The 26,000-nt window shown below is 42.2% G+C and overlaps 1 protein-coding gene across 2 annotated transcripts in view; it reads left to right on the top strand.

Annotated features, from left to right (window-relative positions):
- trim33 (tripartite motif containing 33) overlaps positions 1-26,000 on the top strand; it is a 199,205-nt gene that overhangs the window by 94,345 nt on the left and 78,860 nt on the right. For both annotated transcript variants that reach the window (XM_073054071.1, XM_073054072.1), the window contains exons 3-4: positions 720-867; positions 8,357-8,489. In XM_073054071.1, coding sequence (XP_072910172.1) covers positions 720-867; positions 8,357-8,489 — 281 coding nt within the window. The remainder of the gene's footprint in view (positions 1-719; positions 868-8,356; positions 8,490-26,000) is intronic.

The raw sequence follows: 26,000 nt of genomic DNA, 5'->3' as shown, positions 1-26,000 counted from the left end.
AGTAGCTGGTGCATATCACAAGTCCAGATCATGTAATCACTGATGCCAGGCAGACAGTCTCTGAAGAGTATTGATAATGGTTGGGGCCACCCGTCTTGTAAATAATCTGCCCAGAAGGCAATGGCAAACCAGTTCTGTAGCAAACTTTGCCAACAAATTTCATAGTCATGGAAAGGCCATGATCGCTCATGTCATATGACATGGCACATAATGAATGAATCAAAAATAGAAGTGAGAATTTTTTCTTTAGGAGAATGAAGTATGCAGGCTAATTTGTCTTGGACACCAGAAACATTTTGATTCAGTTTTTTTTCAGATCTGCATTTTTTAAAAATATCAAAATGCTTGGAGATACTGAAATTTGAAGTAGGTTTGATTATTAAATGAAATCACTTGGACTGATTTGACATTCAGTCATATATTTAAAGGTAATTTACACTTTTAATTGAGCTCCATATGCCGTTTGGATTTTTAACATTTGGGTGAGGTACCAAGTTTGAACTGCTTTCTGAAAATATATAAATATTTACTTTTCTTTAATACAAGTTCTAAATTCTGAAATGCTTTTTATAAAATAAAATATCAACTAAAACTGTATATATTTCCCATCATTATGGTCAATGTCAATTTATGGAGTCACTAAGCTAGCACTGATTTAAGGGTTTTTAAAAATGTCCTTGATTTTTAGTGTACCTACAGATTTATTTTTTGGTCCACAGGTATGCACAAGCTGTGAAGATAATGCAGAGGCTAGTGGATTTTGTGTGGAATGTCTTGAATGGCTCTGTAAAACATGTGTAGAAGCCCACCAGAGAGTGAAATTCACAAAGGATCATACAATAAGAAGAAAGGAAGATGTTTCACCAGGTTGGGGAATAATTTGCCAAATGCAGTTCTAATATTGCAAATTTGATATGAACTTTCTACATGTAAATTGTTTTACCGGAGTCATGTAAAAGAATAAACCTGGAGGTGGTGAAGTTTAGCAAAGCATTAGACATAAAATTGTGATGAGCATCAAATGTGTATTTCTGATTTGGGGGTTTATCAGGTTGTCTTAGATTATGCTTCAAAGTCATGGATCGGAGATAATAACAAGAGGAATAAAGAACTTACAACATCTGGAAGGTGTCAAAAATTTTAAGGTGACCATTATATTTAATCATGAGAGGTACACATGGACAGCAGTAAATGTGTCATAGAACACAGGACATTTAGTTAGTTCCAACGACAGTCATGAGCATGCATCTGGGGTCAGAGTTTGCAATAAGCTCACCATTAGGAAAAAAAAATGCAGTCTCTTTATCCACCCCATCTCCCTGTCATATTTACACACAGCCAGTTTTACCTGATACAGTATGTACCAGTATGTACAAGATATCATAGGAAAGGCTTGACAAAATCTAGCAAGTAGATATTTATGCAATTTAGTAAGGTCTCAAATTAGTGTTTGCCTAATCCCCCCCCTTCAGATATTTTAGAATATTTTTGGAATTAGTCACATGGAGGTTTTTAATAATCCCATATCTGACCAAATTATTCGTTTGTTCATAATTTAATAACATTTCCTCTAAAGCTGTCATGTTTCTTCAGAACTATGCCTGTGTTAGAATAACCTTCTTTTGGAAACTATGGCTTTGCACTTTGGTCTTCTGGCTTTATAAGATCCTAAAACATAGGAGCAGAATTAAGCAATTTAACCCATTTAGTCTGCTCCCTCCACCATTCAATCATGGCTGATAAATTATCCCTCTCAACCCCATTTTCCAGTAGCCCTCCCCAATAAGCACAAGGCATACGAGCAGAATTAGACTGCTCGACTCAAGACTGCTTCGCCAATCATGGCTGATTTATTTTTCATCTCAATCCCATTCTTCTGCTTTCTCCCTATAACCATTGACGCCTTTACTAATCAATAAGCTATCAACCTCCTCTTTAAATATGCCCAGTAACTTGGCCTCCGCAGCCTTCTGTGGCAATGAATTTCAAAGATTCACCACCCCTAGATAAAGGAGAACCCTCCTCATCTGTGTTCTAAAGGGCATACTTCTATTTTGAGGCTAGTCCAAGGGTCTCACTCTGTTGGAATCATTTTCTCCAATTCCACACTGCTTTCAATATTCAATAGGTTTTAATGAGAATTCCCCCCCCACCCCATTTTTCTAAACTCAGGTAATACAATCCCAGAGCCCTTATTAATTTCCAAGATCATTCTCATAAACCACCTCTGGACCATCTCTGATGCAAGCGCCTCCTTTCTTTCAGAAAAGGAATCCACAATTGATCACAAAACTACAAAAGTGGCCTGACCAGTGCCTTGTAAGGCATCAACATTACATCCTTGCTTTGTTTCTGCATAGGTCCATCTTTGACAGCATGTTCCAGATATTAAGTACTGGATGAAAAATTTACTCCATGGATGCCCTTTACACTTCGTCTCTCTCATTTTAAACCTAGGCCTACTCATTTTAAGAAACCTCTATCAATGTAAACAGACATTGGCGCTCTAGCCTTTGCTCTTACTAATCAAAAACCTTTCAACATCCACTTAAAATACACACAGTGACTTGATCTCCACAGCTGTCTGTGGCAACAAATTCCAGATTCATTAATCTCATTTATGTTCTAAAGTGATTGTCTTAGACTCCCGCTATTGGAAACATCCTCTTCACATCCATTCAATTTAGTCCTTTCATTGTTTAGTAGATTTCAGTGAGATACCCCCTGCCCTCCCATCCCCATTCTTCAAAACTCCAGTGAGTACAGGCCTCATCTATGCATGCTAGTTCCTTCTGAAAATCCAAATCAATATCCACTAACTCTCCTTTGTCTTTCCTGACTGGTATTCCCTGAAAGTATTCCAAAAGATTTATCTGGCAAGATTTTTCCCTTAAACTATGTTGACTTTAGCCTATTTTATCATATGACTCCAAGTACCCTGAAACATCATTCTTAACATCTTGCTAAACACGGAATAATCTAATGAGTCTTGACAGATCACTACTAATGCCCCCACAATCTTAACGCTATCTCTTTCAGAACCCGGGCTGTAGTCCATCTGGTCCACATGATTTATCTACCTTTTGATATTTCATCTACCGAAGCATCTTCTCCTTAGTACTAGCAACTACACTCACTTCTACCTCTTGACGCTCTCGAATTTCTTGCATGCTGCTAGTGTCTTCCATGGAGAATAATGCAAAATGCTTGTTCAGTTTGTCTATTTCTTTGTTCCCCGTTTGTATCTCTCCAACATCATTTTCCAGAAATGTAATAGCAACTCTCGCTCATTCTTTTACTTTGTATATCTGGAATTTTTGAGTTTTTCTTTTTTAATATTATTGACTAGCTTGCTTCCATATTTTCTTTTCTTTTCTTATTGATTTTTAGTTACCTTCTCTTAGTTTTAAAAACTTTCCAAACCTCTAGCTCCCCACTAATTCTTGCTATTTTGTATACCCTCTCTTTTGCTTTTATGCTCCCTTTGACTTATCAACTATGGTTGCCTTATCCCTTTAGACTGTTTTTCCTTTGGGTTGAACTGATCCTGTAACTAACAAATGGCTTTCAGAAACTCCAGCCAGTATTGCTGTGCAGTCATCCCAACTATTGTCCCCTTCGAATTGACGTTAGACAGCTTCTCGCTCGTGCTTCTGTAGTTACCCTTACTTGAGTGTACTGCCAGTAAATGTGATTTTCGCTTCTCCCTTTCAAACTGCAGGATGAATTCTACCATATCACGGTCACTGTCTCTGAAGGGTTCCTTTATTTTTTGATTGAAGATAGTACTGGTAGAACATAGCGATGCCTTACTGGCAGCAACCAAAACTACTAACTGCTTTATTAAACAAATATTTTCTTGAAAATTATCACTGCAGTTGTTGGCTTGTAACTTCCCTTTTGGAGCATTTGAACCACCTGTCTGACCTGCCATTTTTGTGGTGTGTACTAAAGTATTGAAGGTGCAGGATGGTTGCGGCGTGGCGTGTATGGCTTGAATCGAGGTGTTGAAGGCCCATGCCTGAGAGTGAAGAACAAGCCAATGTTTGGCCAGTTTAAATGCTGGGCCAGATTGAAAAGGTCAGGGTGTCAGGACCAGAGGCAAGGGATGGGCCAGTGTTTAGCTCATTGCTTGGCAAGGTTTCCTTGTCTCTGCACTGAACTGAGGCAACTAATCAGCTCCTGGATTAGCTGCAGTGAAGACTGGTCTTGTGGCCATGAACTGACTTTTGTAAACTTCAGTGTGTACTTTTTATGCTTGCATGATGTTGTGCACATTGGTGTTTGATGGCCTTTCTTAATAGATTCTGTTGGCTTTCTTTGTGGTGCCCTGAATGGAGACAAACCTCATAGTTGTATATAGTATACATTAGTATTGTACTTTGAACTATGAACTTTGATCTTAAGCTCCCTAATCAAATTTTTGGTTCATTGCACAGAACCCAATCCACAATTGCCTTTTGCCTGGTGTGCTCAGCCACAAGCTGCTCTAAAGACTACAAATACCTTCTTTGGGATCCAGCGCCTGCCTAGTATTTACATTTTGATAACTCCCTTGAGCAATGTTTAAAAACATTGCTGTTTTAAAATTTTCTATCTCTCACTGTAATTTATTCCCCCACATTCTGGCTACTGTTGAAGGCATGTATATAACTCCCATCAGGGTCTTTTTACTTTTGCAGGTTCTCATTTCTATTTTCTGATCTGTTGATCCTGTATCGTTTTCTACAAATTTAACTTCACTTTTTACCAAAACCATCCACCCCCAGCCGGTCCTTCTGATAGAATGTGTACCTGTAAATGTTAAGCTCTCAATTGTGATTGTCTTTCAATCATGATTTTTTTGATATCCATAACATCATACATGCCAGTTTTTATCTTTACCTCAAATTGCCTTCCTTGCGTATACTGTATTCATTCGGATATAACACCTTCAGTCCTGTATTCACTGCCTTCTCCGTGTTGCCTGGAGTTAATTTCATATCCCTTTCTAAACTTGCTCTTTATTCTGGAGACTTTTGCAACCTCTCCCGCACTCTTTTTCGCATTTACTTTGTCCGTACTTTTCCAAGCTGTTGAGCACATCATCCTCTCTTTCACCTGCATGGTCCAAGCATGGCTCAGGTGGAGCCTCTCCTATTGGAACAGCTCCCTGCTTTCCCAATACTGGTGCCAGTGTCCCACAAATTCAAACTCACTTCTCCCACACCAATCTTTGAGCTGTGCATTTAATTCTTTGACCTTATCTGCAAATTCACCTGTTGCTCTGGCAGCAGTCCAGGCATCATTACCTCTGTTTCTGTATTTTAGTTTAGTCCCTAGCTGCTCAGATTCCTGCAGCAGAACCTTTTTCCCCCACATGGACCATGACAATTGGATTTTTCCCCTCCCACTTCAAATTCCCCTGCAGGTCAGATGAGATGTCCTGAATCCAGTCACCAGGCAGAAAACACAGCCACGGGGATACTTGAACCTTACTGTTTCCTGACTATTATCCCCAATAACAACTATATTTCCCCAATTACAACTATATTTCTCTTCTCCTCTGCCCCCCCCCCCCCACCCATTAACTGGCTCCCTGAACCACAGTGCCAATGTTCAGCTGCTCATCCTTTCTACATCCGCCACTTTCTGTCCTCACATGGAGCAGCAATCTCTGATCTAGTGGGAGCTTGGGCTGAGGCTTTAGTACTATCTCTTGTATCGCCTTGGCTGCCTCACTCTAAGTCTTATCCCTGGCCGTAGACTGACGTTGAAGTAATTAACCTTATTGATGTGACTCCCCACTGAAATAGTGCCCAGGTAACTCTCCCCATTCCTGATGATCACAGTATCTTAAACTCGTATTCCAGGTCATTAGCTTTGAGCCTGAGTTCCATGAGCCACAGTTCCTGCAGATATGGTAATCAGAAACCACAATGGGGTCTACCAGCTCCCACCTCACATGACCTTGCTTCCCTTCTTTATTTTAATTGTAATTTGACATATTTTAGTTAACTATTTAAAAAAAAAACACAACTTGTCTGGTTCTGCTCTCAGGATGAGGCTTTTCATTCCAGGATGAAGGAGGTGCCTTCCTTTTTTAAACAGAGGGGCTTCCCTTCCTCCACCATCAACTCTGCTCTCAAAGGCATCTCTCCCATTTCACGCACATCTGCTCTCACCCCATCTGCCCGCCGCCCCATTCGGGATAGAGTTCCACTTGTACTCACCTACCACCCCACTGGCCTCCAGATCCAACATATATTTCTCCGTAACTTCCGCCACCTCCAATGGGATCCCACTACCAAGCACATCTTCACCCCCCCCCACTGCTTTCCGCAGGGATTGCTCCCTATGCGACTCCCTTGTCCGTTTGTCCCCCCCCCCCCATCCCTTCCCATCGATCTCCCTCCTGGCGCTTATCCTTATAAGTGGAATAAGTGCTACAGCTGCCTGTACACTTCCTCCCTCACCACCATTCAGGGCCCCAGACAGTCCTTCCAGGTGAGGTGACACTTCCCCTATGAGTCGGCTGGTGTGGTACACTGTGTTCAGTGCTCCCGGTGCGGCTTTTTATATATTGGTGCGACACGGTGCAGACTGGGAGATCATTTCGCTGAACACCTACGCTCTGTCCGCTAGAGAAAGCAGGATCTCCCAGTGGCCACACATTTTAATTCCACGTCCCATTCGCATTCTGATATGTCTATCCATGGCCTCCTCTACTGTCAAGATGAAGCCACACTCAGGTTGGAGGAACAACACCTTATTCCCTCTGGGTAGCATCCAACCTGATGGCATGAACATTGATTTCTCTATCTTCCGTTAATGCCCCTCCTCCCCTTCTTACCCCATCCCTGATTTATTTATTTTCCCTTTCCCTTTTTTTCTCTCTCTCTGCCCCCCATCACAATCACTCTTTGCCTGTTTTCCATCTCCCTCTGGTGCTCCCCCTCCTCTTCTTTCTCCCTAGGCCTCATGATCCTTTCCCTTCTCCAGCTCTGTATCCCTTTTGCCAATCACTTTTCCAGCTCTTAGCTTCACCCCTCCCGCTCTTGTCTTCTATCATTTCGGAATTCCCCTTTGCCTCCTACTTTCAAATCTCTTATTATCTTTTTGTTCAGTTAGTCCTGACGAAGGGTCTCGGCCTGAAATGTCGACTGTGCTTCTTCCTGTAGATGCTGCCTGGCCTGCTGCGTTTCACCAGCATTTTATGTGTGTTGCTTGAATTTCCAGCATCTGCAGATTTCCTCGTGTTTGTGTTGTCTGGTTCTTGCCAGCTTTTCTGCCTCTTTGCTGTAGCCTATTGAGCCAGAGGCTCAGACCCACTCATGAATTGATGAATCCGTAATGGCCCCCAAGACCTTGGTCTGTGTTTCTTCTCGTTGAAGCCTTTTGAGCCAAAGTCTCAGTTCTCTTCCAACTCTGTCCCACCCGCATAGTGGCCATTCTGCTTAAACCTCACTTTTTATTAGCTGAAGTGGAACTTGCCGCAATCAGACTTTCACTAGTCAATAGTTCCAGCACTCACAAAGGATCTTGGTCTGGTAAATCCGAAGTGAATCTGTTAAAATGTTATCTTTTATCTACAAGTTAAACATGTCTTCATTGCTAGCTCACCGTAAAACATAGCATGAAAACTGTGTGCCAACTTGAAAAGTCTGCATATTTCCCCCATGTGCATCTCATTTTTCAAAAACCCTATTTTTGAATTTGTCTGATAGCTACAGCTAATAAGACCTTGCATCTTTTAAAAATAATAATGCTCACTCATGTGTCCCCTGCCCCAGACTAACTATAAAGGATTAAAAGAGGTGTGGTGAATTAAAATCTTTTTTTCAAAAGATACCTTATTTAGTGCAGTCCAAAATGTCAAGAGTTGCAGGGTGATTTTAAATTAGATTGTTGGCTTTAAAAACTTAAAATATAGAATTATGAATTCCAATAAATAGTTTTTTCTTCATGGTAAAACATTTATACCCCATTCAAGCTAAAGTAAAATGTTGAAATAGGATTGAATCAGTCTTCATTGTTCGGGATGTCCAAGAAAATAATCATTTACTTGAAGTATTGGGATTTTTTGGGTTTACAACATGGTGTATAGTCTGAATATGTGACAACTTTGGCCTTGGATGTTGAAATAAATTTTGTTTTATGTTACTGATTTTTGACATGGGAATCCAGTATTTTCTGTGCTCAGTGCTTTCAAATTTGGTGGAGAAAACAAAAATTTCTTATAAATCCTGCACTTAGGACAACATTCTTTCTGCAAAAGAATGCTTTAAGTTGGTTGGGGTGGGGATTGTTCAGTTCTGTTAAGAGCTGCATTCAGTAGTTTAAAATGTTCATTTAAAATATTTCCTTTGAATTGCAGAGGCTGTGGGAGCACCTAGCCAGCGCCCTGTATTTTGTCCCATCCACAAGCAAGAGCAGCTGAAACTTTTCTGTGAAACGTGTGATAAACTGACCTGTAGAGACTGTCAGTTATTGGAGCACAAGGAGCATAGGTAGGTTAAAATCTGCAAATCTTCCAAAAATGTCTTTTCAAAAAGTTTTATACAGTTGTATGTTCCAGATTTGAATTGCTCGTATCTGTAATGACTTTATGTAAAAAGTAACTATTGTTGATGATCAGAGGCATGATGGCAATAGGTTATTTTGATTAGAATGGAATTTAGATGTAAAGAATTGATTTCTTTAATCCACAATTATATTAATCATCTTTTTGTATTTAAAATTGGGAAAACAAGTGTATATATGTGGGTAGTGTATATGGAGGTTTGTAAATAGCAAGTTGTGCTTTTTATTTCTCTTCCTTGTGAGAACACAAATCCTCAGTGAAAATAAAGATGGTAGTGTCTATCACTTGTCAGCAGGACGCTGTGGTACAGCAGTGAGACTTGAACAACAACGCTAAGCAGGTGAAGGCTTAACACCTTCCACTTAATTTGCTTTCCCAGCATCTTGGGCATCTGCTGGAGAGACGAGAGCACCCAATGTTGTTGTTCTCTCTTGTGCAAGTCTTGTCTGTTCAGGCAACGTAGGCTGCACTGGCTTGGCCGTGTCCGCTATTGCAGGATGGTTACATCCCAAAAGACAACCTTTACAGTGAGCTGACTTCAGGCAAGAGAACCGTTAGCTGCCTACAACTGTGCTACAAGGATGTCTGCAAACAGGATATGAAGATGCTGGATATCACTTTTGAGTCCTGCAAAGAACTGCAGCCAACCACATCAGATGGAGAGGCACCCTGAAACAATACCTTGAACCAGGCGAGGAAGATTATCTGAAAGCAGCAGAAGGTAAACAGGCCAATAGAAAAGACCACCATACTGGATCTCTAGCAGAACTGAGAGCACTTAGATGTAACTTTTGCAACAGAGACTGCCCTCTCACAGTGGTCTCATCAGCCACAGGCAGTGCTGCACCAATAGGGTAAATAGCTAGGACACAACATCCATGGTCGATCTCAGCCAGTGGAGGGCCATACTCAGTGGTTCCTCGTAGGAACAAGATGCACGCTGTTAGGTTAAAAATAATACAATTTGGACTAAAATTCTGAGTTTAGTTATTGCTCCTGTCAGAAAAGTTCGGTTTACAATTGGTTTTATTGAATGACAGATGCATCTTCAATTACCATTGCATGAACTCGGGATGCATTGCTCATCCCTTACTCTACCCGCCCCCAGCTGCATACATAAATTTTGAATTTAACACTCCCTCTGGGAAGAAGAATGATTGCTCATTGAAGAAAGAAATTTGTGGAGGGCCATTTCCTATTTCCTGTTTTCGCTCATCTGTATCCAGAAGCACTGTACCATTCCACGTCACGGAGATGATGGAATACTTCCACTTGTGGGGGGGGGGGGGGGGATCATAATGCATTAGTGCCCATTATTGGACAAAACCAGTGAGAATTTGAAAGAAAGCTGAACTGTGAAAGATATTGTTAACATGCCAGCAGATATCAGTGAGTTGATGAAATCTGATAGAGAATTATGAAGTAGATAGATAGATAGATACTTTATTCATCCCCATGGGGAAATTCAACTTTTTTTCCAATGTCCCATACACTTGTTGTAGCAAAACTAATTACATACAATACTTAACTCAGTAAAAAATATGATATGCATCTAAATCACTGTCTCAAAAAGCATTAATAATAGCTTTTAAAAAGTTCTTAAGTCCTGGCGGTAGAATTGTAAAGCCTAATGGCATTGGGGAGTATTGACCTCTTCATCCTGTCTGAGGAGCATTGCATCGATAGTAACCTGTCGCTGAAACTGCTTCTCTGTCTCTGGATGGTGCTATGTAGAGGATGTTCAGAGTTATCCATAATTGACCGTAGCCTACTCAGCGCCCTTCGCTCAGCTACCGATGTTAAACTCTCCAGTACTTTGCCCACGACAGAGCCCGCCTTCCTTACCAGCTTATTAAGACGTGAGGCGTCCCTCTTCTTAATGCTTCCTCCCCAACACGCCACCACAAAGAAGAGGGCGCTCTCCACAACTGACCTATAGAACATCTTCAGCATCTCACTACAGACGCCAACCTTCTTAGGAAGTACAGTCGACTCTGTGCCTTCCTGCACAAGGCATCTGTGTTGGCAGTCCAGTCTAGCTTCTCGTCTAACTGTACTCCCAGATACTTGTAGGTCTTAACCTGCTCCACACATTCTCCATTAATGATCACTGGCTCCATATGAAGCCTAGATCTCCTAAAGTCCACCACCATCTCCTTGGTCTTGGTGATATTGAGACGCAGGTAGTTTGAGTTGCACCATATCACAAAGTCCTGTATCAGTTTCCTATACTCCTCCTCCTGTCCATTCCTGACACACCCCACTATGGCCGTGTCATCAGCGAACTTCTGCACATGGCAGGACTCCGAGTTATATTGGAAGTCTGATGTGTACAGGGTGAACAGGACCGGAGAGAGTACGGTTCCCTGCGGCGCCCCTGTGCTGCTGACCACCGTGTCAGACCTACAGTCTCCCAACCGCATATACTGAGGTCTATCTGTCAAGTAGACAACTATCCAATCCACCATGTGAGAGTCTACTCCCATCTCCGTTAGTTTGTGCCTTAAGATCTTGGGCTGGATGGTGTTAAAGGCACTAGAGAAGTCAAGGAATGTAATCCTCACAGCACAACTGACCCCCTCTAGGTGAGAGAGTGATTTGTGCAGCAAATACGTGATAGCATCCTCCACTCCCACCTTCTCCTTATACGCAAACTGAAGAGGATCCTGGGCGTGCCTGGTTTGTGGCCTCAGATTCTGTATTATCAGCCGCTCCATGGTCTTCATCACGTGCGACGTCAAGGCAACAGGTCTGAAGTCATTCAACTCCTTTGGTTGTGGTTTCTTCGGTACCGGGACAATACAGGATGTTTTCCACTGTCTGGGTACTCTTCTCTGCTTCAGGCTCATGTTGAAGATGCGCTGTAGTGGTTCTCCCAGCTCAGTCGCACAGGCCCTCAGTAATCGTGGGGAAACTCCATCCGGTCCAGCCGCCTTGCTGGTATAGATCTTCCTCAGTTAACCTTCCACCTGTGCAGCCGTAATCCTGGGCGTGGGCAAGGTCTCCTGTGAGTGGCTATTTTCCTGTGAGGGAAGTAAGCCTGGTGTGGATTTCTGCGGTGAGGATGAGATTGAGCTGTCGAACGTGTTGAAGAAGTTGTTCAGCTGGTTCGCTATCTCCACTTATGTTCGCCCCCCGCTTTGCACCGCATCCGGTGATGATCTTCATCCCATCCCACACCTCTTTCATGCTTTTTTTCTGCAGCTTTTGTTCTAGCTTCCTCCTATACTGCTCCTTTGCCCCCCTTATCTGTACTCTGAGTTCCTTCTGAACTCTTTTAAGCTCCAACCGATCACCATCTTTAAAGGCCCTCTTCTTCTGGTTTAGGAGGCCTTTGATGTGACTAGTGATCCAGGGCTTATTATTGGGATAGCAGCGAACAGTTCTAACAGGGACAACTGCATCCACACAAAAGTTAATATAGTCCGTTGTGCATTCAGTGACCTCCTCAACGCCCCCACAGAGCCCCCCTTGCAGTACATCCCAGTTAGTAGTACCGAAGCAGTCTCTCAGGGCCTGTTCAGCTTCAGGAGTCCACTTCCTAAAAGAGCGTGTGGTAGTGGGATGCCTCATCACAATTGATTTATATCTGGGCTGTAACAAAACCAGGTTGTGATCAGCTTTCCCCAATGAAGGCAGTGGGGATGCACTATATGCCTCCTCTACGTTTGCATACAGTAGGTCAATAGTCCTATTACCCCTGGTGTAGCAATCCACATACTGGGAGAAAGCAGGTAGTGTCTTGTCCAAAGTCACATGGTTGAAGTCCCCTGTAATTATCACCAGTGCCTCAGGGTGCTGTGTCTGAAGCCTAGCAACAGCGGAGCTGATGACGTCACACGCTACAGTTGCGTCGGCACGCGGCGGGACATACACATTCACCACAATGACACTTGCAAAGTAGTACATTGTGGTAGAGATAATGACATTACCTAAGTGGACACAGTTGAAAAAGGGGGCTAAAATGAAAGATTCCTGGTATGAATGTTTGTAGACCTTTGAAAGTACTCTGGAGATATTCAGAGAGTGGCAGTTGAAGCATATGCATTCATAAAGGTATCTGATATACAGACTGAACATGCTTCTTCTCTAAGTTGCTGTACTTGGAGTATTACATCCACTTTGGTCACCTGACCATCAGAAGGTTACGTGAGGTCCTGCTAATAGTGTAGAAATATTTTAGTAGAATGGTTTTAGCGATGAGTGTTCTCGGCTGTGATTTACACTGAAAAGCTCAAATGATTATTCCTGGAGCAAAGGTTTGGCAAAGGAGATTTGACTCAGCTGTACATTCAACCATATGTATACTGTCAAACATGTATACTTAGCTTAAGGTGCATTTATGACACAAGCTTAAAAAGTAAACAGTATAACACTACTGGCGCTTCATGCATGATGAGAACTGGACAGGACTTCAGTAGTCCTAACAGTTCTTGTCCTAATACAGGGGTCACCAACCTTTTTAATATTGACAGTATTCTTGCGGACTGACTGATGGGGGGGGTGGGGGTGTTAATCATGACTGGAATATAGGTGATAAGTCAACTGTAAGTCACCTACAAGTGTCTAATACACTCAATTTCATTTCTAAAAGGGTTTATCTAACGGATTTAATATTAAACACACAGCGCATATTTTCCTTGCATGAATATAGTGATAAGTCAATTAAAAGTCACTTATAAGTCAATAGCATCATAACATTTTAAGTAATGTTTGGATATTAAACACACAGCGCATATTTTCCTTGTATGAACATATAAAATCATTGCAACACACCAGTGAGAGGACAAGGTAAGGGCCGGAGGTCCCTCTACCGAGGTCGCAGCGGTCACAGTCCGCGGAGAGCGGCCGACAAAAGTTTGGCTCGAGGGATGACTTTCAGTAGATTGCAGTGATGTAGCTGCTCTGCTCCTTATGAAACCATGAGCCCAAATTAGGTCGTCTGTGAATATTTTGGCACAGGGTTCCCCACGACCATTTGGTGTGCTAAACAGGTTTAGAGGTGGCGCCCATCTGTCTGCACTCCAGGCCAGTAGCAACGGTACTTCTTGCAGCTGGTTACCCGAGGCCAACCAGTGATCCCTAGCGCTAGGGTATCACTGCGTTTAGGCGACTGATGACCTCGCGTGGGTAATGACTTCGCATGCATAATGACCTCGAGTGCGTTCAAGTTCAACAGTGAGCATGACAGGGAATGAGGAAAGGTGCAGCTGGCTCATATCGTTTCCTCGCGGCCTGGTAGCACATGCTTTGCGGTCCGGTACCGTTCCATGGCCTGGTGGTTGGGGATCACTGTCTAAATAGTATAGTACCTCCTGCCTGATGATGGTGGGGGTGGGAGGAGGTCAAAGAAGTTGTGGGAAGGACAGGAGGGGTCCTTGACAAGCTAAGGGTCCTGTGTGCGTAGCTCTCCTGATAAGTATCTGGGTGGAAGGAAGACTCCTATGATCTTCTCAGCAGTCTTTGGATTCCTTTGTATGGTCTTCTGGCCAGATGACTTGCAATTCCCATACTAGACAGTGCTGCAAGTGGTCAGGATACTCTCAATAATGTTCCTGTAAAAATTGTTTAGAATGGTTGTGTGGAGTAGGGTGTTGGTGGTTGGGGAAACCTTGCTCACCTCAATCTCCTTAGGAAATGGAAATGCTGATGTGCTTTTTTGACTAAGGAAGTGGTTTGATGGATCAAATACGATAATCCATAATGTGCTCTCCCAGAAACTTGGGGTTCACAACGCTCTCCACAGAAGAGCCATTATATGCAGTGATGAGTGGGTAGTTGCACTTATCTGAAGTCTTAAGTTTTTGAAGCTTGATTTTTCTGATCTGAATTGGTCAGTAATGCTTTGAGTTTGACCTAGTTCTCATTGTAAATATAGTCATTTGCATTCCTAGCTCCATTAAAAGGCAAATTTAGTAACCTAGACTGAAATGGCAAAATAACGTTTAAAAACAGTTATATTAAAAGCAAGAGGATAGTGAGGGATAAAATTGGTCCCTTAGAGAATCAGGGTGGTCAGCTATGTGTGGAGCCGAGGGAGATGGGAGAGATTTTGAACGATTTCTTCTCTTCGGTATTCACTAAGGAGAAGGATATTGAATGGTGTAAGGTGTGGGAAACAAGTAAGGAAGTTATGGAACCTATGAAAATTAAAGAGGTGGAAGTACTGGCGCTTTTAAGAAATTTAAAAGTGGATAAATCTCCGGGTCCTGACCGGATATTCCCCAGGACCTTGAGGGAAGTTTGTGTAGAGATAGCAGGAGCTCTGACGGAGATCTTTCAGATGTCATTAGAAACAGGGATTGTGCCGGAGGATTGGCGTATTGCTCATGTGGTTCCATTGTTTAAAAAGGGTTCTAGAAGTAAGCCTGGCAATTATAGACCTGTCAGTTTGACATCAGTGGTGGGTAAATTAATGGAAAGTATTCTTAGAGATAGTATTTATAATTATCTGGATAGACAGGATCTGATTAGGAGTAGCCAGCATGGATTTGTGCGTGGAAGGTCATGTTTGACAAACCTTATTGAATTTTTTGAAGTAGTTACGAGGAATGTTGATGAGGGTAAGGCAGTGGATGTAGTCTATATGGACTTCAGCAAGGCCTTTGACAAAGTTCCACATGGAAGGTTAGTTAAGAAGGTTCAGTCGTTAGGTATTAATGCTGGAGTAATAAAATGGATTCAACAGTGGCTAGATGGGAGATGCCAGAGAGTAGTGGTGGATAATTGTTTATCGGGATGGAGGCTGGTGACTAGCGGGGTGCCTCAGGGATCTGTTTTGGGCCCAATGTTGTTTGTAATATACATAAATGATCTGGATGATGGGGTGGTAAATTGGATTAGTAAGTATACTGATGATACTAAGGTAGGAGGTGTTGTGGATAATGAGGTGGGTTTTCAAAGCTTGCAGGGAGATTTATGCCGGTTAGAAGAATGGGCTGAACGTTGGCAGATGGAGTTTAATGCTGAGAAGTGTGAGGTTCTACATTTTGGCAGGAATAATCCAAATAGAACATACAGGGTAAATGGTAGGGCATTGAGGAATGCAGTGGAACAGAGAGATCTAGGAATAACAGTGCATAGTTCCCTGAAGGTGGAGTCTCAAGTAGATAGGGTGGTGAAGAAGGCTTTTGGAACGCTGGCCTTTATAAATCAGAGCATTGAGTACAGAAGTTGGGATGTAATGTTAAAATTGTACAAGGCATTGGTAAGGCCAAATTTGGAATATTGTGTACAGTTCTGGTCACCGAATTATAGGAAAGATATCAATAAATTAGAGAGAGTGCAGAGACGATTTACTAGGATGTTACCTGGGTTTCAGCACTTAAGTTACAGAGAAAGGTTGAACAAGTTAGGTCTCTATTCATTGGAGCGTAGAAGGTTGAGGGGGGATTTGATCGAGGTATTTAAAATGTTGAGAGGGATAGATAGAGTTGACGTGAATAGGCTGTTTCCATTGAGAGTAGGGGAGATTCAAACGAGAGGACATGATTTGAGAGTTAGGGGGCAAAAGTTTAAGGGAAACACGAGGGGGTATTTCTTTACTCAGAGAGTGATAGCTGTGTGGAATGAGCTTCCTGTAGAAGTAGTAGAGGCCAGTTCAGTTGTGTCATTTAAGGTAAAATTGGATAGGTATATGGATAGGAAAGGAGTGGAGGGTTATGGGCTGAGTGCGGGTAGGTGGGACTAGGTGAGATTAAGAGTTCGGCACGGACTAGGAGGGCCGGAATGGCCTGTTTCCGTGCTGTGATTGTTATATGGTTATATGGTTAAACATTAATTCTCCTTTCAAGGCGTCAGATCTCTCAGTGGGAGAGCACTTTGGAGATAGTGATCACAATTCTATCTCCTTTACTATAGCATTGGAGAGAGCTAGGAATAGACAAGTTAGGAAAGCATTTAATTGGAGTAAGGGGAAATATCAGGCAGGAACTTTGAAGCATAAATTGGAAGCAGATGTTCTCAGGGAAATGTATGGAAGAAGTGTGGCAAATGTTCAGGGGATGTTTGCATGGGTTCTGCATAGATACGTTCCAATGAGATGGAAAGGATGGTAGGGTACAGGAACCTAGGCTGAAGTACAAAGGCTGTTCTAAATCTAGTCAAGAAGAAAAGAAAAGCTTACATAAGGTTTAGAGAACTAGGTAATGCTAGAGACCTAGAAGATTATAAGGCTACTAGGAAGAAACTTAAGAAAGAAATTAGAGCCAGAAGGGGCCATGAGAAGGCTTGGTGGGCAGAATTAAGGAAATCCCCAAGGCGTTCTACAAGTATGTGAAGAGCAAGAGGATAAGATGTGAGAGAATAGGACCAAACAAGTGTGACAGTGGAAAAGTGTGTATGGAACTGGAGGAGATAGCAGAGGTACTCAGTGAATACTTTGCTTCAGTATTCACTACGGAAAAGGATCTTGGTGATTATAGGGGTGACTTATAGTGGACTGAAAAGCTTGAGCATGTAGATATTAAGGAAGAGGATATGCTGGAGCTTTTGGAAAGTGTCGTGGTTTCTCGTGCCCCACAAACGACCAGGAGACACAGAAGATTCTTCAAGAAGGGTTAAACTTTATTTGCAAATCAAAGCTGAGACAGTCATTGAGCAAGTCGCTGATTGCCCACCGATCCTTGTACATAGCATTTTTTATAGCAATCTCCTGGTTTAGTTGAATTAGCATATCCAATCGGTCTGTAGTTGCGTATCACAAGTACATCCGCCACTATTGTTTCTACCCATTAACTTAATCATGTTCTAATCTACATCTCTTAGCTACCTCTCATTAACACACCATTGTCTTCTACATTCTTAAGATTTGATTCTCCTACTAAATTGGATACATGCATAGCAAATAGCAAGTTCAAAGCTGACTACATAGTTTTGGTTACACAGCAAACAATGCAACTTTTATACTCCAATAAAAGCAGCAAGTTGGGTAAGTTACTGGGACCGAACGAGATGTACCCCAGGCTACTGTGGGAAGCAAGGGAGGAGACTGCTGAGCCTCTGGCGATGATCTTTACATCATCAATGGGGAAGGAAGAGGTTCTGGAGGATTGGAGGGTTGCGGATGTTGTTCCCATATTCAAGAAAGGGAGTAGAGATAGCCCAGAAAATTATAGATCAGTGAGTCTTATTTCAGTGGTTGGTAAGTTGGAGAAGATCCTGAGAGACAGGATTTATGAACATGTGGAGAGGCATAATATGATTAGGAATAGTCAGCATGGCTTTGTCAAAGGCAGGTCATGCCTTATGAGCCTGATTGAGTTTTTTGAGGATGTGACTAAACACATTGAAGGTAGAGCAGTAGATGTAGTGTATATGGATTTCAACAAGGCATTTGACAAGGTACCCCATGCAAGGCTTATTGAGAAAGTAAGGAGGCATGGGATCCAAGGGGACATTGCCTTCTCGATCCACAAAGCAAAGAGTGGTTGCAGACGGGTCATTTTCTGCATGGAGTTCAGTGACCAGTGGTGTGCCTCAGAGATCTGTTGTGGAACCCCTACTCTTTGTGATTTTTTAAATAAATGACCTGGATAAGGAAGTGGAGGTGTCCACGGTGATCAACTCAATGTAATGAAACAAGTACCACAGTTGATTCTTTTCCACCTTTATTAGTAGCAAGCTATGAGAGAGAACATTCCATCTGCACTCAGAGAGACAGACACTTGGAAGTCTCTCTAAGGACAGAGATAAGAGTTTTTTATACCATCTTTGTCATGAATTCCATCAACAGTGATAGTCCAAGACAAAGGCCACTTAATCACCTAAAACAGAGGTAAACGTACTTGACAAAAAACACCTAATCAAATCAGGCAGAGGTAATCAGAAAACAAAGTATAGTCAGCCCTCCTTATGCGTGGATTCAACCAACCGCGGATTGGGAAAACCCGGAAGTTCTCTCTCCAGCACTCGTTGTTTGAGCATGTACAGACTTTTTTTCTTGTCATTATTCCCTAAACAATACAGTATAACAACTATTTACATAGCATTTACATTGTATTAGGTATTATAAATAATCTAGAAATGACGGGTACATGCAGTCCCCGGGTTATGAATGAGTTCCATTCCTGAGTCCATCTTTAAGTCGGATTTGAAGTCGGAACAGGTGCATCCGGTATTACTTAGCGTCGGTTAGTCAAACGTTTTTCTTAGTATATAGTACATATTTTACCTTTCTATGCATATAAAACACATAAACATACGTATTTCAATAATTAAACCACTGCGTTGTTTAGTAATAATTGTAGCTTTCATCAGGGCAGGGCCTTTCACATGCTCCATTAAAATTGTTCGGATCGTTGACCGCCTGTAGCCTAACGCTTTTCCAATGACCGATGGCGTTTTACCTCTTTCCAATCGCTTTATTACTTCCACCTTATTTTCAGTCGTGATCGTGATTATTTTTGTGAACAGAAACATTGTGGATTCAGAGCTGCACCACCAGGTCCTAATGCCCACCGCACTGAGCATGTTAAATAAAGTCCGGGGTTCCGCTGGGTCCTAAAGACCACCGTACTGAGACAGGTTAAATAGGGGACTTGAGCATCCGCGTTTTTTGGTATCCATGGGGGTCTCAGAATCAATCCCCAGCGGATAAGGAGATTGTTACATATAGATTGTTACATCCTGCAAGTGAGACAAGGAGTCAGCAGGACAAATTGATCCTTTAACATCTCCATACAAAAGAACAGTCAGATCTTTAGACATTCCGGCTACTCAAATAGAGCAGAGCTTAATAATTTAGATACAAGACTTCACCAAAATTAAGAAAGAAATGTAAAGAATGACCTGCCTTATCTCCACCTTTTGTCGAAAACAAAAGGTGTGAAAAGTTAGGAGACATCCTCTTGTAGTTTTTGTAAGTTTATCATCCTTATTTTCACTCAAAGAAGCAGCTGTGAGACATTATTCAAACATACTGCAGTACAGACATAGTCGGTACTTAACCCAAAGTTGAAATTTAAACATGAAATCAAAAGGTGTGAAAGGTCAGGAGACAACAGCTGCTCAAACTGCAGCCATTTTCAAACCAGAATACACAGGCTCAACCTTAACCATTATTTACAGGAATCTGAGACTCCCCAATTCCCTTAAAACTTTATCAGAGGGATGGGTTAGTAAGTTTGCTGATGACACAAAGGTTCGGGGTGTTGTGGATAGTGTGGAGGTCTATTAGAGGTTACAGAGGGACATTGATAGGATGCAAAACTGGGCTGAGAAGTGGCAGATGGAGTTCAAATCAGATAAGTGTGAAGTGGTTCATTTTGGTAGGTCAAATATGATGGCAGAATATAGTATTAATGGTATGACTCTTGGCAGTGTGGAGGATCAGAGGGATCTTGGGGTCCGAGGCCATAGGACATTCAAAGCTGTTGTGCAGGTTGATTCTGTGGTTAAGAAAACATATGGTGCATTGGTCTTCATCAGTCATGGCATTGAGTTTAGGAGCTGAGAGGTAATGTTGCAGCTATAATAGGACCCTGGTCAGACCCCCACTTGGAGTAATGTGCTCAGTTCTGGTTGCCTCACTACAGGAAGGATGTGGAAACCATAGAAAGGGTGCAGAGGAGATTTACAAGGATGTTGCCTGGATTGGGGAGCATGCCTTATGAGAGTTGGTTGAGTGAACTTGGCCTTTTCTCTTTAGAGCGATGAAGGATGAGAGGTGACCTGATCGAGGCATACAAGATGAGGAGAGGCATTGATCATGTGTATAGTCAGAGGCTCTTTGCCAGGGCTGTAATGGCCAGCACGAGAGGACATAGTTGTAAGGTGCTTGGAAGTAGGTACAGAGCAGATGTCAGGGGTAAGATTTTTTTAACGAAGTGAGTGGTGAGTCTGAGTAATGGGCTGCTGGCGACGGTGGTGGAGGTGGATGCAATGAGGTCTTTTAAGATGCTCCTGGATAGGTACATGGAGCTTAGAAAAATAGAGGGCTATGGATAACCCTTAGTAATTTCTAAGGTAAGGACATGTTCGGCACAGCTTTGTGGGCCAAAGGGCCTGTATTGTAGGTTTTCTATGTTTCTGTTTTTGCAAAGCATAAATTTGAAGTGTTCAGTTTTATTACTGTGCCTTAAAAAAGTATTCGCCCTAACCCTTTCACATAAACGAGTATTACAACATGGGAATTTGATCAATTTAACTGAGAATTTATATTTGTCAATCTCGTGCTTTTTTTCACAGTAGAGTCCAAAAAAAGGGGGAAACTGTAAAGCGTGAAAAACTAAAAAATCAGAAACTGGAATGTCAGCTCAAATGTATTCATCCTTCTTTGCTCAGTACTTGATTGTACCACCTCTCACAGCTATTACAGCCAGTTGTCTTTTTGGATAAGTCCCTGTAAGCTGTATTCAATATGATGGAGCAAGATTTGCCCACTCCTCCATGCAAAATCGCTCAAGCTATGTCAGGTTAGTTGGAGAGTGGTGGTGAACAGCAGTCTTGTGGTCTTGCCTGAGATGTTCATTCGGGTTAAGGTCAGGACTCTGACTGGGCCATTCAAGGACATCGATTGTCTTCATTGGTTCAGTGGCTCAGAAGAGAAGAGAGGTGAAGGGGACTGCAGTACTGATAGGAGATTCCATTGTTAGAGGAATAGATATGAATTTCTGTGGATACGATTAGAGACACCCAGCTGGTATGTTGCCTGCCAGGTGCCAGGGTCAGGGATGTCTTGTATTGGGTCCACGGCATTCTAAAGGGAGGAGGGTGAGCAGCCAGAAGTCTTGGTACATATGGCACCAATGACATGGGTAGGAAAGTTGCAGAGGTCTTGAAGTGAGATTTTAGGGAACAAGGTAGAAAGCTGAAAAGCAGACCCTCCAGGGCAGTAATCTCTGACTTGTTGTCTGTTCCAATCATAAGAGAGGATAAGAATAGGATGACTTGGCAGATGAATATGTGTCTGAGGAACTGGTGTATAGGGGCAGGGGTTCAGATTTCTGGATCATTGGAATCTCTTCTGAGGAAGGTACAAGCTATAAAAAATGGACCTGGACCTGAACCTAAGGGGATCTAATATCCTTGTCGGCAGGTTTGCTAGAGCCGTTTGGGAGGGTTTAAACTAATTTGGAAGGGCAATGGGAACCGGTGTGATTGGGCTGAGGATGGGGTTGTTGGTTAATAGACAGGCAGTGTGTGGTGAGACTGCTAGCAAGGGGAGACTGATGGCAGGGCAAAATTGCAGTCAACAGGACAAGTTGCAATGTAAAAAGGATGGTGAATACGGGACTGGTGATATGTTGATGCACGCAGTATACGGAATAAGGTAGATGGACTTGTAGCACAGTTACAGATTGGCATGTAAAGGAGAAGCAGTTAGACAGGTGGGTTGGGGTGACTTGGGAATCCTCATGCAGGAGTCCCTAGAGGTTAATTTGCAGGTTGAGTCAGTGAGGAAGACAAATGTAATGTTAGCACTCGTTTTGAGAGGACTAGTATTTAAAAGCAAGGATGTAATGTTGAGGCTTCACTTGGAATATTGTGAGTAGTTTTGGACCCTTATCTAAGAAAAATGTGCTGACATTGGAAAGGGTTCAAAGGATTGGTGTTGGGATTGAAAAGCTGATCATATGAGGAGCGTTTGATAGCTCTGGGCTCGTACTCACTAGACTTCTGAAAAATGAGGTGAGATCTCATTGAAACCTATTGGATGTTAGATTTCCTTTGGCCTTGATAGAGTGGACGTGGAGAGGATGTCTCCTTTGGTTGGAGAGTACAAGACCAGAGGACATAGCCTTACATTAGAGAAATGTCCATTTTGACTGGAGATGAGGGATTTCTTTAGCCACAGAATGGTGAATCTGTGGAATTTGTTGCCACAGGTGGCTACGGAGGCCAAATCTAGATCTTTATTTAAGACAGGTTAATAGATTCTTGATCGGGCTTGACGGGATATGGGGAGAAGGCTAGAGATTGAAACTGAGAGGGAAATGGATCAGCCATGAAGGAATGGTGGAGTAGTCTTGATGTCCCAAATAGCCCAGTTCTGCTCCTATATCTTGCTGTCCTGTCTTATCTGTAGCCACTCCATGGTTGCCCTGAGAGTGTGCTTTGAATTGTTGTCCTGCTGAAAGACTAACTTCCTCTCCAGTTTAAGCTTTCTGGCAGATGTTAGCAGATTTTTATCAAGGGTCTGTCTTTAGCAGCATTCATACTCACATCAATGTTGGCCAGATTTCCAGCCCTTTTACTGCTGAAAAACTATCCCTATAGCACGATGCTACCTCCATTATACTTTGCAGTAGGAATGATGTGATTGGCTGATGCTTCTCTCCATGTCATAAGGAAATCAGCAGATCTACTTGTTCGTTGGTACTTTATTACAGGCTTCTGATCATCCATTAGTTTATTAATTTGTTGTTTTGCTTTTAATTGATTTGTAAGTATGCTTGCTCTATTTATCGCTAACTAACTGAAATAATTTATCCATTTTCAAGTCGATTAAGCAGTTAGAATTTATTAAGTTATTAATTTACTACCTGCTACTTAATGTGAGTATGTTTCCTAACGACTTTTTTGATGGTAGAATCGCATAATAAACTTCAGTTGAATGTGTTTGTTCAGTATTATTTGAAGCCTCATCATGCGTTCTTATATGAATATTGATATTTCCAAATACACCACGAGTTCCATCAAATATTGGGCATAAGTAAGTACTATTGACTTATGACAGGTTTTGTTTTGTACCATTAGTACCCTAATGCCTTCAGTTTTGTAGGCATGAATATTGACCACAGTTTTAATGTCTTATCAAATTCTTTATTCAGTGTGAAGACAGTCATGTAACATGCTTTATATTATTTGAACAAAACTAAATATGAATTTAAAAAGCTTTCTTCAAGTAAAATTATGTTATTGGGAATTAAACTGAGATTCGTAATGCCAGTGCTGCCTGCTTTTTTTTCTTGTTCCCTTTAGTGACAAGCTGAAAACAATGTTCTGAAATGCTCATTTCTAAGCTAAGTTGAGGGAATAATGTCTACATTACTTCATACTGTACTCCTTTATAATTTAACTGCTCGGTGTAAAGCTGCTTCCGTTTATATAAATTTATTAAAAGCTACTTTCCATCCAGGAAACAGTATAATTTGTTTAAAAACACTAACTTAGAATGTTTATTGAAAAGTAGTTTGTACAAATGATTAAGACTATCAGATATAGGAGCAGAATTAAACCATCCGGCCCATCATGTCTGCACTGCCATTTCATCATGGCTGATCCATTTCCCCTCAACCCCAATCTCCTGCCTTCTTCCCATATCCCTTCATGCCCTGACTAATCAAGAATCTATCAACCTCTGCCTTAAATATACCCAATGATTTGTTTCCACAGATTTACCACTCTGGCTGAGGAATTTCCTGCTTATTTCCTCTCTAAATGGACATCCCTCTATTCTGAGGCTGTATTCTCTAGCCTTTGACACCCTGACCATAGGAAACACCCTTAACACATCCACTCTGTCGAGGCCTTTCAACATTCGATAGGTTTCAATGCGATTTCCCCTCCCCCGCATTTCTTCTAAATTCCAGTGAGTAACAGGCCCAGTATCATCAAATGCTGTTCATATGATGAGCCTCAATTCCAGAATCATTTTTGTGAACCACCTTTGAACCCTATCCAATGTCATCACATCCCTTCTTAGATAAGGGACGCAAAACTATTCAGAATGCTCCAAGTGAGGCCTCACCAGTGCCTTATAAAGCCTCAAGATTACATCTTTGCTTTAATATTCTAGTCCTTTCAAAATGAATGTTAATATTGCATTTGCTTCCCTCACCACTGACTCAACCTGCAAATTAACCTTTGGAGAATCTTGCATAAGGAATCCCAAGTCCCTTTGCACCTCGGATTTTTGAATTTTCTCACCATTTAGAAAAGTTCATGCTTTTATTTCTCTAAAGTGCATGGCGGAACTGTTTCTACTGATAGGAGAAGGGGCGAAGACAGGTACTGGCGCCTTCAAACCAGTGCTTCGAGTAGATGGAGCTCGTCAGCCTGGAAAGGCAGACCATCTAAGAGAGGGAAAACTCTGATTTCAAACCTCTGCTGCCGTGCGGCCATATCCACTTATGGGAAAGGCTTTGGGAGTAAACCCTGAGGACAAATCCGGAGCTGGAGTCCCTAAGGCAGTTCAACATGGCCTTCAACCTCATTCTGGCAACTCCTGTGACGACACTGGTGCCAAGCTATATCGGCCCTTGCCCTTCCCCTTCCCTTGGACAACATCGGTGACGTGGAGAGGGGAGACTCGCTGCATGGGCAACTTCCAGTCTTCCATACAACCTTGCCCAGGCCTGCGTCCTGGAGAGGGCACAGATCCATGGTCTTGTGAGACTAACGGTTGCCACACACACACAAAGTGCATGACCATACACTTCCTGATGCTGTATTCCATCTGCCACTTTTCTGTCCATTCTTCTAATTTGTCTGTCCTTCTGTCACCTTTCTGCTTCCTTTCTTAAATCATAGTGACAGATATTTTTCATTGTAATATGATACTCCAACTACTCTCAGTTGAACAAAATAATGGTTATGCTCTATGTGTGTGCAGATCCAGCTGCCACATTATTGGAAGGATGTGATTAAACTTGAGGGGGCACAGGAAAGAATCATAAGGACATTGCCTGGATTGGAGGCCTTGAAGAAACATTGCATAGGTTATAACTTTTTTCTGTGAAGCAAAGGAGGCTGATGGCTGTCATGATAAAATTCTGAGATGCACAGGCAGGATAGATGCTCAATGTCTTTTTGCCCGAATAGAGGTTTCTTACAATTAGAAGGCAAGTTTAAGGTTCACCTAAGGGGTAAAAGTTTCAGGCATTACTTGGTATCTGGAGTTATCTGTTAAAGGTGGGTCATCTGCAGAAGGACTTGACAAATTAGGAATATGGAGATAAAACGAGGCAGATGAATACAGTGAGGGGATGTATATGGTCATTCAGTTTGGTAGAAGGAATAAAGACGTAGGAGCAGAGTTAGGCTGTTTGGCCCATCAAGTCTGCTTCGCCATTCAATCATGGCTGATCCTTCTCCTCCTCCCCCCCCCAAAAAAACCCCATTCCTGGTCTTCTCCCTGTGACCTTTAATTCCGTGTTCAGTCAAGAAACTGACAAGCTCCGTCTTAAACACACACAATAACCTCAGCTCAGCTGTTAGTGGTAACAACTTCACCGGTCTCTAGCTAAAAAAATTTCTCCACATCTGTTTTAATGGATGCCTCTCTATCCTGAGGCTGTGTCCGCCACCATGGGAAAAATCCTTTCCACATCTTCTCTGTGTAGGCCTTTCAAAATTCGAAAGGTTTCATTGAGATTCCTCCTCATACTTCTGAATTCCAATGAGTACAGACCAGAGCCATCAAACTTTCCTCGGATGATAACCCTTTCATTCACGGAATCATCCTTGTGAACCTCCTCTGGAACCTCTCCTATGC

This window comes from Hemitrygon akajei, chromosome 8 (genome assembly GCF_048418815.1).
Source record: "Hemitrygon akajei chromosome 8, sHemAka1.3, whole genome shotgun sequence".
Classification (NCBI taxonomy): Eukaryota; Metazoa; Chordata; class Chondrichthyes; order Myliobatiformes; family Dasyatidae; genus Hemitrygon; species Hemitrygon akajei.
This window is presented reverse-complemented; position numbering and strand designations above follow the sequence as displayed.